The sequence below is a fragment of the Hemicordylus capensis genome, chromosome 3 (genome assembly GCF_027244095.1).
Source record: "Hemicordylus capensis ecotype Gifberg chromosome 3, rHemCap1.1.pri, whole genome shotgun sequence".
NCBI lineage: Eukaryota > Metazoa > Chordata > Lepidosauria > Squamata > Cordylidae > Hemicordylus > Hemicordylus capensis.
The window spans coordinates 139423349-139438507 of NC_069659.1; the positions used below are offsets into that span (position 1 = coordinate 139423349).

General features: G+C 40.6%; 1 protein-coding gene across 11 annotated transcripts in view; it reads right to left on the reverse strand.

Annotated features, from left to right (window-relative positions):
- Positions 1-742: 742 nt before the first annotated feature.
- The window catches only part of SEPTIN10 (septin 10), a 60942-nt gene continuing 46525 nt past the window's right edge, over positions 743-15159 (reverse strand). For 4 of the 11 annotated variants that reach the window (XM_053307605.1, XM_053307608.1, XM_053307609.1 and 1 more), the window contains exons 9-13: positions 9217-9270; positions 5371-5503; positions 4228-4418; positions 3875-4040; positions 743-1924 (exon numbers count right to left, since the gene is read on the reverse strand). In XM_053307605.1, coding sequence (XP_053163580.1) covers positions 3911-4040; positions 4228-4418; positions 5371-5503; positions 9217-9270 — 508 coding nt within the window. In that variant the 3' untranslated portion in view covers positions 743-1924; positions 3875-3910. The other 7 variants (XM_053307606.1, XM_053307607.1, XR_008319133.1 and 4 more) reach the window with 7 other exon arrangements.

The following is a 15159-nucleotide window of genomic DNA, read 5'->3' on the forward strand; positions in this document are numbered from 1 at the left end:
GTTTGAATACTACTTTAAAGCCACTGGACAGTTTGGATGAACTTCCCCTCACAATTAGGTGATGGCTGCCCAAGTGGGAGAGGGACGTTTCTCTCTTATTCAGAAAGGGAGAACCCACACACAGAAGGTGACTTCCCATACACACAACCCACATGCGCACTGGGATGTCCATCCATATCACATGGTTCATTTGGTCTCCCATAACTGGACAGATGGGGATCCCTATCCAGGGCCATTAGTTGTAGCATACAATTAAACTACCATTTATGTATATAGCCTAAAGGACAAACACACAGAGAACAGTGTCTCCTGTGCTTTCCCACTCATTGTACAGAAGAGTATATAGGACTGAGAAAGTATCACAGTAGTGGTATCTTGGTAACAGTGTAGTATGTATTGTGCACCAAAAACAACATAAGCCAACCTCATAGTTTCACAGAAAGTTCTGAGGAAAAATTCTTATAAGCCTGGAACACACACGGTTCAGAGTGCCAGGAAAATCAGGGTTGACCTGATTTCCCAGGTGACAGTTGCTGAAAATTAAAATTTAAACAAGATTTGGCAATGAACATTCTTTCCCAGTATATCCTGATAACCATGGGTTTGTTTCATCAGTTGAATTTCATAATCATTTAACCAAGGTCAGTACACCTCGTTTATAAAGCAGCATGAATGAGTAGGACAAAGTGCTCATCAAAAGATCCAAAGATTGCAATAATATTATAGCAACATCCACAATTACTAAATATTTAAGCAAGTATATTTTTATTTGTCAAATTATGCATTTATATAAGCATTAAAAAAAAAACAACAGGTGTGTAGGTATCTATGAGGATGACACAAACAGCAGCTGCTGTTTATTAGGTAACAGGAACCACAAGAAAATTAGCAATTATTTTAAACTATCAGTTAGTTCAGTTGCCTAAGCAGTATGACAATGTAAGTTATGGTTACATTTAGAGTACAATCCTATCTCTGTTTACTCAGAAGTAAGATCAGCTCAGTTCAATAGAACTTACTCCCTAGAAAGTGCACATAAGATTGTGGCCCTAGAGTGTGTTTTGAAAGATGCTGCAGCTGGTTGTGTAAGTCCATAAAACAGTCCACAAAGTAATAAAACATTTTGGGAGGCCCAGGTAATTTGCTCTATCACGTGAGAAGTGAATTTGAAATTGTTAGGATCCTCATTAAATAAATCCTGTTTTAATGGGGGTGGGGGTTGTTTTTGTTTTTTTAATCTTCAGTTGTCACACCATGGGTAACATGTGTTTGTTAACTGAAGACCATGAAAGACTGTTCACATAGGAGAAATATTTTGATAAGTTAACTCTCAACGTGCATTTTCAAGTCATACCTACGCTTACATGAATACTGCAGGGCTGAAAGGCAACCATGATCCATTTTAATTCGAAAACATTATCACAAAACTAGAAAGTGCCCTTATAAAAACATTGTCAGAAAAGTGGTTATTTAAACAGGTTTACATATTTTTCTACAGTTCAATAAATGCTTCAAAAGTAACATTAATGATATATGGCTAACATATCAAACAGGCACCAATTCTTTGAAACAGTATATATTCACTGAATACTTTTGTACTACAGTATTCATCACTTGAATGAAAACTGTTTTATGGCACAATGGTCTTTGGTTTAGCACTCAAAGTGCATGCAACTTGGCCATGGGTACATAAAGTTTTAAGTGCATATCAATAGCCGCTTAAAAGAAATGTCCATTTAAATATATTAACGCAACAGCAACCTACAGCATAGTATGTAAAACTGATTACACACTTTAATATACTTTTCCTTTGTTAAGTAGTGGTCAGTTTTCAAGTTAGCTTGCATTAAGTAAGAAAAATGTTTCTTCATAGACACTCGTAAACCATTTTTTCGTGTATCTTCGGTTTCACATAAAGCCAGAACTGAAACAGAAAAAAGTGCATTAGTTGTTCCTTTCTCCACAGAAAGCAAAGGCTATGTACACTATTAAACTTTTGTCTTCAAGAGAACCATGTTTACCAAGTACAGAAAACTTCAACTCACTCAAATGTAGAAAAATACCACATGTAACATTTCAGACTGTACTATTTACCTGCTATGACAGGTTGGGTTCATATGTTTTAATGCTCCCTCTATCTCAAACTCAACTGCACATGAAAACAAGCAGGTCAGGGGGAAAGGTTTTAGTGTAGCCTTCTCTTCAATATGCTAGTTATCTACATGAAGGAAATGTAAACCCCACTGAAGATGGAGTGGTACATTCCAGAAAAGACTATGCCATGTTTTGTGTACATTTGATTCAATTCTGATATACAACACCCACACTTCCACTTAAATTTGATATGGTCTTTAGTCTAACATTCTTGAACATATGCATGCTAGATTAATATCAGAAAGTAGGTGTACCAGATAATGCTACAATGTACTAGATAATGCTAGTATCAGAAAGTACTAGAATTATCTAATAGATAATGCTAGTATCAGAAAGTGTACCAGATAATGCTACATAGGCATTGTCAATATCTTCTATATTACTTTTAATTTTTTATTCTGTTTACAGTATAGAAAATAACTGTACATTGTCATTCCCTTTCTCATTCAAGTAATGTACAAAACAATAGTTTCCCCACAATCTATCCACTTGTCTATTCTCTCTTATTCCAATATAATTTGATAATGTCATCTCAGCTATTTTCTATAGTTTCCTTAAGAAGCAATTAAGAGTAGATGAATTTTCCAAAAGATTTTTAAAAATCTCCTTAATTTAGCTATATTTAATAACTGAGAACCAGGTGAGAGTATTTAACTCAGAGGATGCCTCAGAGTACTCAGAGGATGCCTCTGAGTACCAGTTGCAGGGGAGTAATGGCAGGTGAGAGGGCACACCCTCAACTCCTGTCTGTGGCTTCCAGCGGCATCTGGTGGGCCACTGTGCGAAACAGGATGCTGGACTAGATGGGCCTTGGGCCTGATCCAGCAGGGCTGTTCTTATGTTTCTTATGTAACAATCCCCTGCATTGTATTCATTGCATCCTGAAATGACTTAAGATTAGCCATGATCATATCTCCAATCATCCACAGCTTATTTTGCTGTCATATGCAGATCACCTGATAATTCAGGATCTAGGAGTTCTGATGCAAATGGAGAGAGTGCAAATGTATGCAAATTTTATTATAGTCATAACTAAGCCAGACCTGTAAACAGCTGCTCACTTGGCTACCTGTAGCAAGCAAGGCTCTCCTATAGGCAACCAAGCAGGCAGCTTTACAAAGGTTGATTCTCTCCCACTTCCCTCCTGACCCTCAACAACAAATGACTAACATATATGAACCAGTGAGCTATTAGAAATGGTTGCTAGCAAGCAATTTTTCTGGACTTCTCTGCAAATTTGAATTAAAAATATAGTTTACCACTAAGAAAATGAATAGTGATTTGTTTTATTTTTTAAAACAAACCAACAAACCATGCAATGGCTATTTATTTAAGGCAGATTTCTGGTGCCAGTGAAAATGTGTTTAATTGCCAAAACATCAACCTGCAATTATTTCTTATTGTAGTTGGGATTTTAAGTAGATTAGTGGCTGATACTCCAACTAAATTTACTCAAGGAAGCTCCACTGAAATTAAAAGGACAAGTTGGAACTTTCTCAAGTGAACTGAGTCATGATGCGACAGCCAGTAAGAGCAACAGCTTCCATATGGCATCTCACAAACCCAATTTTTCAGTTCATAAATCCATAGTATCTTGCTATGATTAAAAAACTGCAAAGAGAGTTGTGAATTCCCATAATACTAAGAATGAAAAAGCTGCAAAAACTGAAGATACTGTAAACATGGATTCTGTTTTCTACAACTTTGAAAACTAACATACCCTAACCACATAACATTTGTAAACTGCTTCCAAAGACTATTTGTTGTATTCCCTGTGAGAGATTCTGTCCCTTTCTAACTTCTCTCTTTCTCTCTCTTGCTGTACGTTCACAACTTCCTGATCTCTGACATCAAAGCACAGGAGCTCAAGCCGAAAACCTTGATCCCTTAGGGGGAAAAAAAAATACAAAGAAGAATTCTCATAAGAAGTGCCTGATAACATCAGCAAGACTGTCTCAAACAATTTGAAACTGAAGGATTGTTTTTAATACTTGCAACCTGAATAATGCAGTCTGAATAAAATACTTGTCTGAACACAGTTTTCCCTATTCACATCTGAAGTCTACTACTCACTTTTTGCGATCCTTATCTTTTTTTAAAGTAACAGTTGGTGTGGCAGCAAATGTCTGCCCTTGGAGTATGTCTGAAGCAGCTTTTCTTTTATTAAATGCAATAATTTCATCTTCCAGAAGCTTCCTCTTCTCCTCCACTTTCATTCTCTCTTCTTGATGAAGTCGTTTCAAATGCTCAAACTTCACTTGTAGCTATTAGAAGAAATCAAGCACCAACATTTCACTTTAGCCACAAGATGGTAGTCTAGTGCTTAACCCACTATCCTCAGTAATCACACAGCAAGCTACAGAGACTGATAAATGTTAAGAGTTGTGTGCGCTCAACACTGAGTTAATGACAACCATTTCCCCCCCCATAATGACAACTATTAACCATCCTTCCAGATATGTAAATAATTAGACGGAGGAGAATGACTAAAATTATCTTGATTTGTGATCCTGCAGCAACATGCAAATTCTTGTCCTTGTACACCAAGAATGTCCTGGTGTTCAGTGAAACTATTCCTACTGAATGGAACTTAAGCATGCTCCCTATAATGCCTCAATCTTTCAATTTCTGTTTCATTTCATAGGTCCTAGGAACAAAGCACATCAAAAGCTTAATAGCAAATTTCTGCTCATTTACTGCAGTGGGGAGTACTCTTGTTACATCATGTATTACATGGGGTTCCAGCTCTCCACCACAGCTTCTGAAGGAATAAATAGATAGGTCCACCACAGTCCTGTGGCAGAGACAGGGAGCTGTCTCAGAAGAGCTCATCTCTGGCACGATATAAGCAATTATTTAAAAATTTATATGCCACTTTTCTTCACATGTGAATTAAAAGTGACTTACAAAGAAGCTTTAAAAACACAATGTAATACTATAAAATATATCAGGTCCATATCCAAATCAGAATCTGGTAATCCTGTCCTAATCTCATGGCCAGGATCCAACACACATCTGCAGGAGTCAATACCACATACAAGCACCTTGTATCTTTGGTGGTGGAGATGGCAAAGTGCCAGCTGTACATGAAGCTGTCTCCACCATGTCCCTTCACTGGAACAGAGCCACTGCATTCTGTCTTTTTCTTAAGTAAACATCTAATCTGTTGGAGCTACTGCAGCCACCACATCAAAGAAAGAAGAGAGGTGAGCTCACTTCTCGCTCAGCTTCTTTCAGCAGTGCTTCTTTCTCTTTGACCCTCTGCACAAACATTTGCCTCATCTCCTCTTCTTTCCTCTGCAATTCACCAAGGAATTCATGCCGTTTAGCTTCATAAGTCTCCTGTAGACTGAAGATCATAAAGCATAAATAGCCACTATTATACTATAAGATGCAATAGCATGCAATTCCTATTATATTCCACTCATGCACACATTTATATGCATTCTCAGATATGTCTGTCCTTTTGTAGATTCTAATCTTTTCAAGTAAGCATATGCAAGTTATTAGTTAATTCAATCTCCATCTTAATAACAAGACTACCAGTTCTTCACCAAGCAGTTTAGCAGTTCTGAGCACAATTGAATGAGATAACAGCATAGGTTATTCAAGTGGTTACAAGATGGTTTTGCATTTGGTAATGAAAAAAATCCAGTCTTTAAAGCTTCATTTGAGATATTCTCACACTCATAACAGCTGCAGTAGCTTAATGCTCTTTTGTGGAAAATAATTTGCGTTTTAAGAACCCTGCAAGGTCAGAATGTGATATGCTAAAGATCAGAACTGATATTCATACTATAGTAAAAGGAATAAATAGGATGAGTATGACTTCTCAAAATTTGCCAGTTATGGGAGTCAAGAAACATCTTCCAATTTCTTTAATATTTTCAAGTGGAATCCTGAATTCCCTTCAGCTGTGTGGCTGTGCCATGCCTTAAAGAACACTTTTTAAAGAAGTTACCATCTTAAAGCTTTCATATTTGACTGCATAATGGGAGCATGAAGACCAAGCTGATCCAACAAGCAAAGATCTGCCAAATAAAAAGCATAGATCACAAAAAAATAACAACCCAAAACACGAGGACACAGAGAGAAGAGCACAGTTTGGGCAGGTGTAGCTGAATAGCCTTTGAGTATTTGGCTGAAAACAAATACTGAAATTTAAACTAGACTAAGGAGATTCAAATTCTTAATTCAATAAAAATAAAGTATGTATGTTGCTTTCATCTTTCATAGTTTGCACAAAATATGTTTATCTATGTACTTAAGCAGAATCTAATATTAAGTTTTTGTAGAATTTTCTTTTAATAAGAGACATTTATGTGGCTAGTAGGTGTTTTAAGTACAAGCATTACTGAAGGCCAAAAAGAAGAGGCAGGCAGTCATGAAACGCATGGAAGCACCACTCCCTGAGCATGGGAACCTCTGAGGCGCCACCTTCCCATTTTCATATCTCCTTGTCACCAGACATATACAACGTACTACAAAAGCTTTTGCAAGAGTTCACCGATTGAACTCTATGCAGGGTTCTGTAGTAGTGCTCATGCTTAATTAAGTTTCACTTTTCCTCCTCAAGGCTCTAACATGAGATACAGAATAGTTCTTCTGTGAGTGAAAGGCAGCTTTTACATGCAGAAGGGTGCCTTTGGATCCAACACTGAAAACTGAGGTTTTCAAAAATCTACACCCACCATTGGGGTTGGGGGACCTCTGCAGAATTCCTCACATGCAGCATTACAGAAGATTCTGGGTGGTTCAAACGTGGTAGAGCAGCAGGGCCCATGCACGCAACATTGAATCTGCATATGATGCATTATACACATATAACCACATGTACAATAATTCAGTTTCTGTGACCCTTCCATCCCTTTTTGCAGCACAAGACTATGGATACCAGAGTAGCCAGCATAACATGTGACATAATTTATGTGCCACATATATGGGTGTAGGTGTGCACACATGCGTGTGTGCACTGCTTGCTGCCTCACCTCATCTACCATAATTATGGCAAATGTGTGTACCAGCTTTAGGAACACTGAGGCTTAAGATAGGCCATGGTGTATGAAATAGAAGGGAACAAGCTAACCGAGGTTGGCTGGGTTCCTTATTCCTAATACAAAAACTCAAAAGAAAGTCTTGCCAAAGTAAATTAATGCCATTGTAAGAAAATTAGTTAAATTACACCACAATGCATCCTATGTGCTCCACTAAAAGGTGGGCTCATTTCTTTGAGAATTATTGGAGTACTTCATAGACTACGGAGATGGTGCCTCCTCTGCACTTTGATGTTGTCACATTCTCCTTGCTCCAATATTTCTCTCTTTTCTACATGCACATTTGGAATCCCTTCTTTGATTTCAAGGGCAACATTTTAAAGCTTCCTCTGGGGCTGATGGATGTGTACTTCCTTTCTGGCACACCAACAGCTTTATCCCCATCAGCTGTCCTTCCTATAAAGTCAATTTCCAGTACAGAGCCAATTCTGAGTTAGGCAAACAATAAAAACTTGCTGATCTTAAAGTTGAAAGCTGATTCCAATCTCACTGTAACAAACACAATGGCAAGAGCTGGAATTTGTCCAAGTCTTCTACTCACAGCATTCAGTAAACAGCAAAGGTGCCCTTTTCATTTAGAAAAGATGCTCGTCAGCTAAAAAACAAGTAACCCTAGTGTTAAGATGCTATTGCTTCCTTTATACCACACGACTAGTTCAGTAAAAGGTATTATAATTTCCTTACAGAGGACTTTTTCATTCATCATCCAGTGTGCATACTTGCTACCTTGTTTTGCCACACTTCAATCCAGGGATTACAAATTCAGCTGTTGCTTCGTCATTATTAATTTAGGGTGCATCTAGACACACAGAGATGGAGCCTATTGTGGATCTGCACTCGCTCCATTTTGGTCAGACGAACAAATGCTCCTCAGAGAAGGGAGCTCAAGAACAATAGTTATTCCCATTTCCCACAACAACCAGAGTGCTGGACCCTCGTGGCAAACATGATGCAACCCTCCCTTTTTGTTTTTGTAACAAAAAAAACCAAAACAATGAATAAATGTTAAACCAGATAAATATGCAAGGAATCTGAATATTTAAAAAGCTGGGTGGAGTGGTGGGGGACAAAAACCAGCAATGTGTTCAAAGCCAGATAGGTGCATCAGAAGAGCAAAGGAAAAAGAACTCATCCTGCAACCAAAAAAGATTCTGGAAAGGTAGCTTCTGATCTTCACCACCTCAATACATAGGAGGGAGCAGACAAAAATGTCCTTTCAGAAAAATGATAGCAGGAACAAGATATTATCTTCAATCTACTGATGTTGCTCAAACTACACAGGACACTTAGAGTATAATTAATCCTGATGGGCATAGCTTTTATTTAGGCAATAGCAGCTGGATTGGTCCCTTGCCATTTCAGACTACTGCAAGGCAGGGGTGGAGGGATGAGGCTTCAATCTTATCCTCACCCAATCTGCAAGGGTCTCAATTCAGCGGCTATTTGCACTCCACAAAAAGCTCCCATTGGCACCAATAGGCACTCCCCACCCCCCAAAGTAGATAGCAACTGGATCAGGACTGTTGTGGTAAGTGTAAATCTCACTCCCCCCAGTCCCTATCTGCTATTCACAGAAGAAAACTAAGTCCACCAGAACTAATGGCAACTTAAATACTACATGTAGTTTGATTCTTATCTATCAAGTGGCTAGGTAAGTTAACTGCCAGCAACCTTGTTCTTCCAAGATTATTATATCTTCTATCCTAACTGTTAATATTACAACCGCTATTGTAAATAAAGACTGACTGGATGACAGCGGACATTTCAGATATTGCTATAGAATTTCAGTGTAATATGTACGCTGAATGCCAAATCGTCTGATATTTGTAAGGCACGGGAATTGTTGGGAAACATTTTAAGTTACACTTAAAGTGATTTATTAATTAATACTGGAATCTTGACATTACCAGATCAGATAAGACCACACTACCACTTTTTTTAAAAAGAGTTTAAAATATTTGTACACCTAAGACCATAATCAATCACACTACACTATAAGACTACCTACCTTTCTCTATGAGACGTCTTTTTGCTATCTGAACAAAGTTTTTGTACTGGCCCCCTAAAAACAAAGGTGTAGATCCATCAAGTTCTGCTACTGTCTAAGAAGTTAATTTAATCTTATTATTACTCACAGAAATATTCTGAGCATTTGGTGCCATTCAAGTGCTAACATTTATTACTTCTGAAAACAAAGTAAATTCACATTTTCTCTACAATATTAATTTATCACATTTCTATAGCACCTAGTATGTGAATCTCTGTCAATACCCTGTCAAAACCGTGTATTTAATTTTTAAATTTTAGACTTGTGGTTTAGCACATACCAACACCTCATATTAATGTATTCCTGTAATGTTTACATGTTTGAGGTCCTCAACACTTAAAGAATGTTGCATTTTGGCCAATATGTTTTTAAAATGTACAATACTCCCTCACTCTCAAAATGGAGTAAAGACTGCATTTAGTGCTCTTTCAAATCATGTTCTCAGACTGATTGTCATTCATCAGACTTAGCCTAAATCTTTTTTTTTAGACATGTGATGTCTCAGATTTGAGTTTTAGCCAGTATCCCTCTAACAGGGATTTCCAGATGTTGTTGACTACAACTCCCATAATTCCTAATCAAAGACTACTGCAGCTGGAGATGCTGGGAGTTGTAGTCAACAATATTCTGTCAGTCAACATTCTGTCAGTCAACATTCTGTCAGTCAACCACATCTGGGAATCCTGGCTAGAGGGAACACTGGTTAGGGCCACCTTCAGAGCTGGACATAAGAATGGAGAGATCAAGGCTCATATCTGTCCTCAGTCACGAACCTCTCTGAATGATCTTGGGCCAATCACACCTGTGGCACAGCATTATCTACAGGATTACTACAAGGCTAACATGAGGACCAGTATGCCACCCTGAGCTCTTCGGAGGAAGGACAAAAACTGGAGAGCTGGTGTGGCATAGTGGCTAAGAGACTAAGCTACAAATCAGGAACTCTCCCATTTGAAGCTCACCTCTGCCATGAACTCATTAGATGGCCTTAGGCAAGTCACTCTCTCTCAGCCGCATGTCCCCATCGGCAAGGTGAAGATAATAGGCTTGTGCCCGAAACGTTTCGGCAGCCATTGAAAAGGCCGCCGAAACGTTTCGGGTGTCGGGGCAGATTCGGTGATACGGCGCCGGCGGGGGTAGGGCTTTAAGGGCGGGGGAGAGTGTACTCACCCCCCCCCGCCGCGTTTCCCCCGCCGGCGCTCTCCGAATTTGAAGCCCCTCGGGGCGGCAGCGTTCCTCCTTGCCGCCCCGTTTGCCCCCTCGGCCGGAAGTGGCCGGAAGTTCCGAGCGCGCGTGCGCGCGCACGACGGGCGCACGCGCGCTTGGAACTTCCGGCCACTTCCGGCCGAGGGGGCAAACGGGGCGGCAAGGAGGAACGCTGCCGCCCCGAGGGGCTTCAAATTCGGAGAGCGCCGGCGGGGGAAACGCGGCGGGGGGGGTGAGTACACTCTCCCCCGCCCTTAAAGCCCTACCCCCGCCGGCGCCGATAAATATCGTGCACATCCCTAGAAGATAATAATACCTTACTTTACCTTAGGGTTGTTGAAAGTCTTGCAAGATAAATTCACATGAAGCATTCTGAACACTTTGAAGCTCTATACAGATGCTATTATTATCATCATCATTAAATACACAATGGCTGACGTCCAGATTAACGAAGTGCTTGCACAACAAAGAAAGCTACAGTAATGCAAGAAGATCACAGCTATGTGATCTTTTTGCATTAGTGTAGCTTTTTTTTGTTGTACAAGCACTTCATTAATCACATACCTGCATGAAGTAATGGGGGTTGCTCAAAACTGTACTCTGCCACTCTTATGCAAAGGTTCCCTGCAAAACATATGAGGTTGCACACCTTGTTGCACAAGCACAAGAATGCTCGCATTAGCACAACTTTTGTCTGGAGTGTTGAGCTAGTGCAACACATTTATACAAGTGCTTCGTTAGTCTGGATGGCAGCCATTAAATAAAATTGGGGTGTAAGTCAGAGCACCACAACAGGCAGAAAGACATGCACCCCTCCCCCCACAATTACTTGTATACAAGACAGATGATGATGCTTTGAATCCCATCAAAAACTATTATCTAGCCATAATATATGACTGGCCTGCTCTTATTTCTGTAATCATGAGATCTACAAAAAAGAGCATTTGTTACTCAATACGTAATTATATATGACCTTGCTGTATTTACATTTCATTAGGTGTTCCTGGATCATTTCTCAATTGATTTCTATAGAACAATCCAGCATTTTATTCATTTTGATGTAATCAAAATGAATACATGAATGAATGATGTAATTATTCATTTTGATGTAATCACAATAAAATGTTATTTCTATTGGGAATATTTTCAAATTTTTCTGGATGAGATTTATTAACAGAGAAATAAGCTATTCCGATTTTGAATCCATCTCAAATAAAAATATTAATGAATACCCTAAAAAACAAAACCTCTAAAAAAATTTAACTCTCCAAATTGTAATCCTGTGTCTGTTCATGAGGGTGGGGGAAGGTTATTCCCAAGGGATTTGAGATGAATGCAGAAACTGCTGTGCCCAAACAGAGCTTGAGCATCCTAATCTGGGAATCCAGATAATATCTAGCACTTTTGACTCTCAAAACAAATTAATGCTGCTGATTTCCTCTGCAATTCTTTTTTTATTACACACCCAGTGCTTAAGATTGCTTCAATGAAACATTTACAAAAACCATCTTGGCAACAGAATCCAACACCAAAAGTAGTTCTACAGTCGTTCTACAGTTCTACAATGTCCTTCCTCATCCAAAGGCTCTTGCGTAAACTTAGCAGTCATGGGATAAGGGGACAGGGTCATGTGTGGATCACTAACTGGATGAAGGACAGGAAACAGAGGGTAGGAATAAATGGACAGTTTTCACAATGGAGGGAAGAAGTGGGGTCCCCCAAAGATCTGTACTGGGATCAGTGCTCTTTAACATGTTCATAAATGATCTAGAAATTGGGGTAAGCAGCCAAGTGGCCAAATTTGCAGATGACACTAAACTATTCAGGCTAGTGAAATCCTAAACAGATTGTGAAAAATCTGTTCACAGACAAAAAGATGTCTTCAAACTGGGGGAGTGGGTGACAAAATGGCAAATGCGGGTTCAATGTAAACAAGTGTTAAGTGAAGCATATTGGGGCAAAAAAACCCAACCTCACATATACACTGATGATGATGATGATTTATTTTATTTGTATACCGCCCTTCCAAAATGGCTCAGGGCAGTTTACAATTAAAACAAACCACTAAAACAATAAAGAGCTAAAAAAATTAAAATACAATATAACAATTAACAATTTAAAAACATTTTAAAACAACAATTAAACAATTACAGTGATTAAAAACCCCAAAATCGGGTTTTGAATTTTAAAATAGACCAGATATTAAAACCCCCACAATTTAGGAAGCTGAGAAAGCTTGGGTGAAAAGAAGGGTTTTCAGGTGTTCTTTGGAAATTGCCAGCGATGGGGAGGATCATATCTCAGCAGGGAGCGCATTCCACAATCTCGGGGCAGCGACCGAGAAGGCCCGTCTCTGTGTAGCCACCAAACGGGTTGGCGGCAACTGGAGACGGACCTCTCCAGATGACCTCAATGGGCAGTGGGGCTCATAATGAAGAAGACGCTCTCTTAGATACCCAGGACCTAAGCCGTTTAGGGCTTTGTAAGTTATAAGTAGCACTTTGTTTTTTGTCCGGAAACCTATTGGCAGCAAGTGTAACTCCATCAGTAAAGGAGTAACATGGTCTCTCCGAGATGACCCAGAGACCAACCTGGCTGCCGCGTTCTGAACCAACGGAAGTTTCCGGACTACGTACAAAGGTGGCCCCACGTAGAGCACATTACAAAAGTCAAGTCTGGAGGTTACCAACAGATGTACCACAGTTTTGAGGTCATTGATCTCGAGAAACGGGCGCAGCTGGCGTATCAGCCGGAGCTGATAGAAAGCACCCCGGCCACCAACTCAACCTGAGATACTAGGGAGAGATGTGAATCCAGAAGTACTCCCAGATTGCGAACTTGTTCCTTTTGGTGAAGTGTGACCCCCATCTAGAACAGGCAGATCAAAATCATCTCTAGAGTTCTGACCCCGCACAATAAGTACCTCCATCTTATCTGGATTCAGCTTCAGTTTATTCTCCCTCATCCAGCCCATTACTGCTTCCAGGCAGGCATTTAGGGAGGATATGCCGTTCCTGAAGAAGTTGACATGGAGAAGTAGATCTGGGAGTCATCAGCATACTGGTAACACCCAGCTCCAAATCCTCTGATGATCTCTCCCAGCGGTTTCATGTAGATGTTAAAAAGCATTGGAGAAAAGTACGGAGCCTTGAGGGACACCATACTTAAGCTCAGATTTTGAAGAGCAACAGTCTCCAATCTATCCGAGAGGTAGGAGCGAGAGGTAGGAGTAGAACAGTGCCTCCCACCCCTAACCCCCTCAGATGTTCCAGAAGGATACTATGGTCGATAGTATCGAAAGCTGCCGAGAGATCCAAAAGGACCAGCAGAGTCACACTCCCTCTGTTGATTCCCTGGTAAAGGTCATCCATCAGGCCGACCAAAGCAGTCTCCACCCCACAGACCACCCGAAAACCAGTTTGAAATAGGTCTAGATAATCAGTTTCCTCCAAGACCGCCTGGAGTGGAGAGGCCACCACCCTCTCAATTACCTTGCCCAGCCATGGGAGATTGGAAACAGGCCTATAATTGCTCAACTCCAAGGGATCTAATGCAGGCTTCTTTAGAAGAGGTCTAATGATTGCCTCCTTAAGACAAGGAGGCATCCTGCCCTCCCTCAGAGAAGCATTATGATTTCCACCAGGCTGTTTACAACAACCTCCCTGCTAGATCAAACAAGCCATGTTGGACAAGGGTCAAGAGAACAAATGGTAGGCCTCACTGCTCCAAGCAGCTTGTCCACATCCTCTGGAGTCACAAACTGAAACCGATCCAGTCGAATCACATAAGAGGAGTCGTTGGGCACCACCAGCTCAGACAGCAAAGTAACTGTGGAGTCTCTATCTAGGTTGGCCCGAATCCGAGAGATTTTATCTGCGAAAAACCCTTTAAACACATGACAGTGGATAACTGATGACTCCAAATTCTGGTTCAAGGGAGGGGGCAGATACTAATCCCCTCACAACCCTGAACAACTCCACTGGACGTGAACTCGCAGAGGCAATACGGGCAGAAAAGAACCGCCTCTTTGCCGCACATACTGCCTGAGCATAGATCTTTAGATGTGCTCTATGTGGCAATCTGTCAGATTCGAGTCGAGTCTTCCTCCACTTGCGCTCTAGTCACCTACCTTGCCGTTTCAGCCCCCGTAGATCTTCCGTATACCAAGCGGCCAAATTTGAAGCGGGTCGGAGGGAACGCTTGGGAGCAATCATGTCTACTGTCCTGGTGAGCAAGTTGTTCCAATTCTCAACCAGGGCATCAACAGGATCACCAGCTAAGCCAACATTAAATCCCTCCAAGACTTCTTGGAATCTTAGTGGATCCAATAACCTATTCGGACAGACCATTCTAATGGGCCCCTCGCCCCTGAGGAGGTGGGAAGTGGTTGTAAGTCCAACCTTAACCAGACAGTTAAGTTAAGTTAAAGTTAAGTTAAGACATTTCCATGACAATGGGGAAATTACAGGAGTCCCCAACCACGGAACACCACCCTGATCTGAGTAAAATACCAAATCAAGCGTGTGACCTGCAATATGCGTCGGTCCAGAGACCACTTGGGATAGTCCCATAGTTGTCATGGCCGCTATGATCTCCTGAGCTACCCCGGACAGATTGGTCCCGAAGTGAACATTGAAGTCCCCCAGCACCAAGAGTCTGGGAGACTCCAACGCGAGTTCCGCGACCAAGTCCATGAGC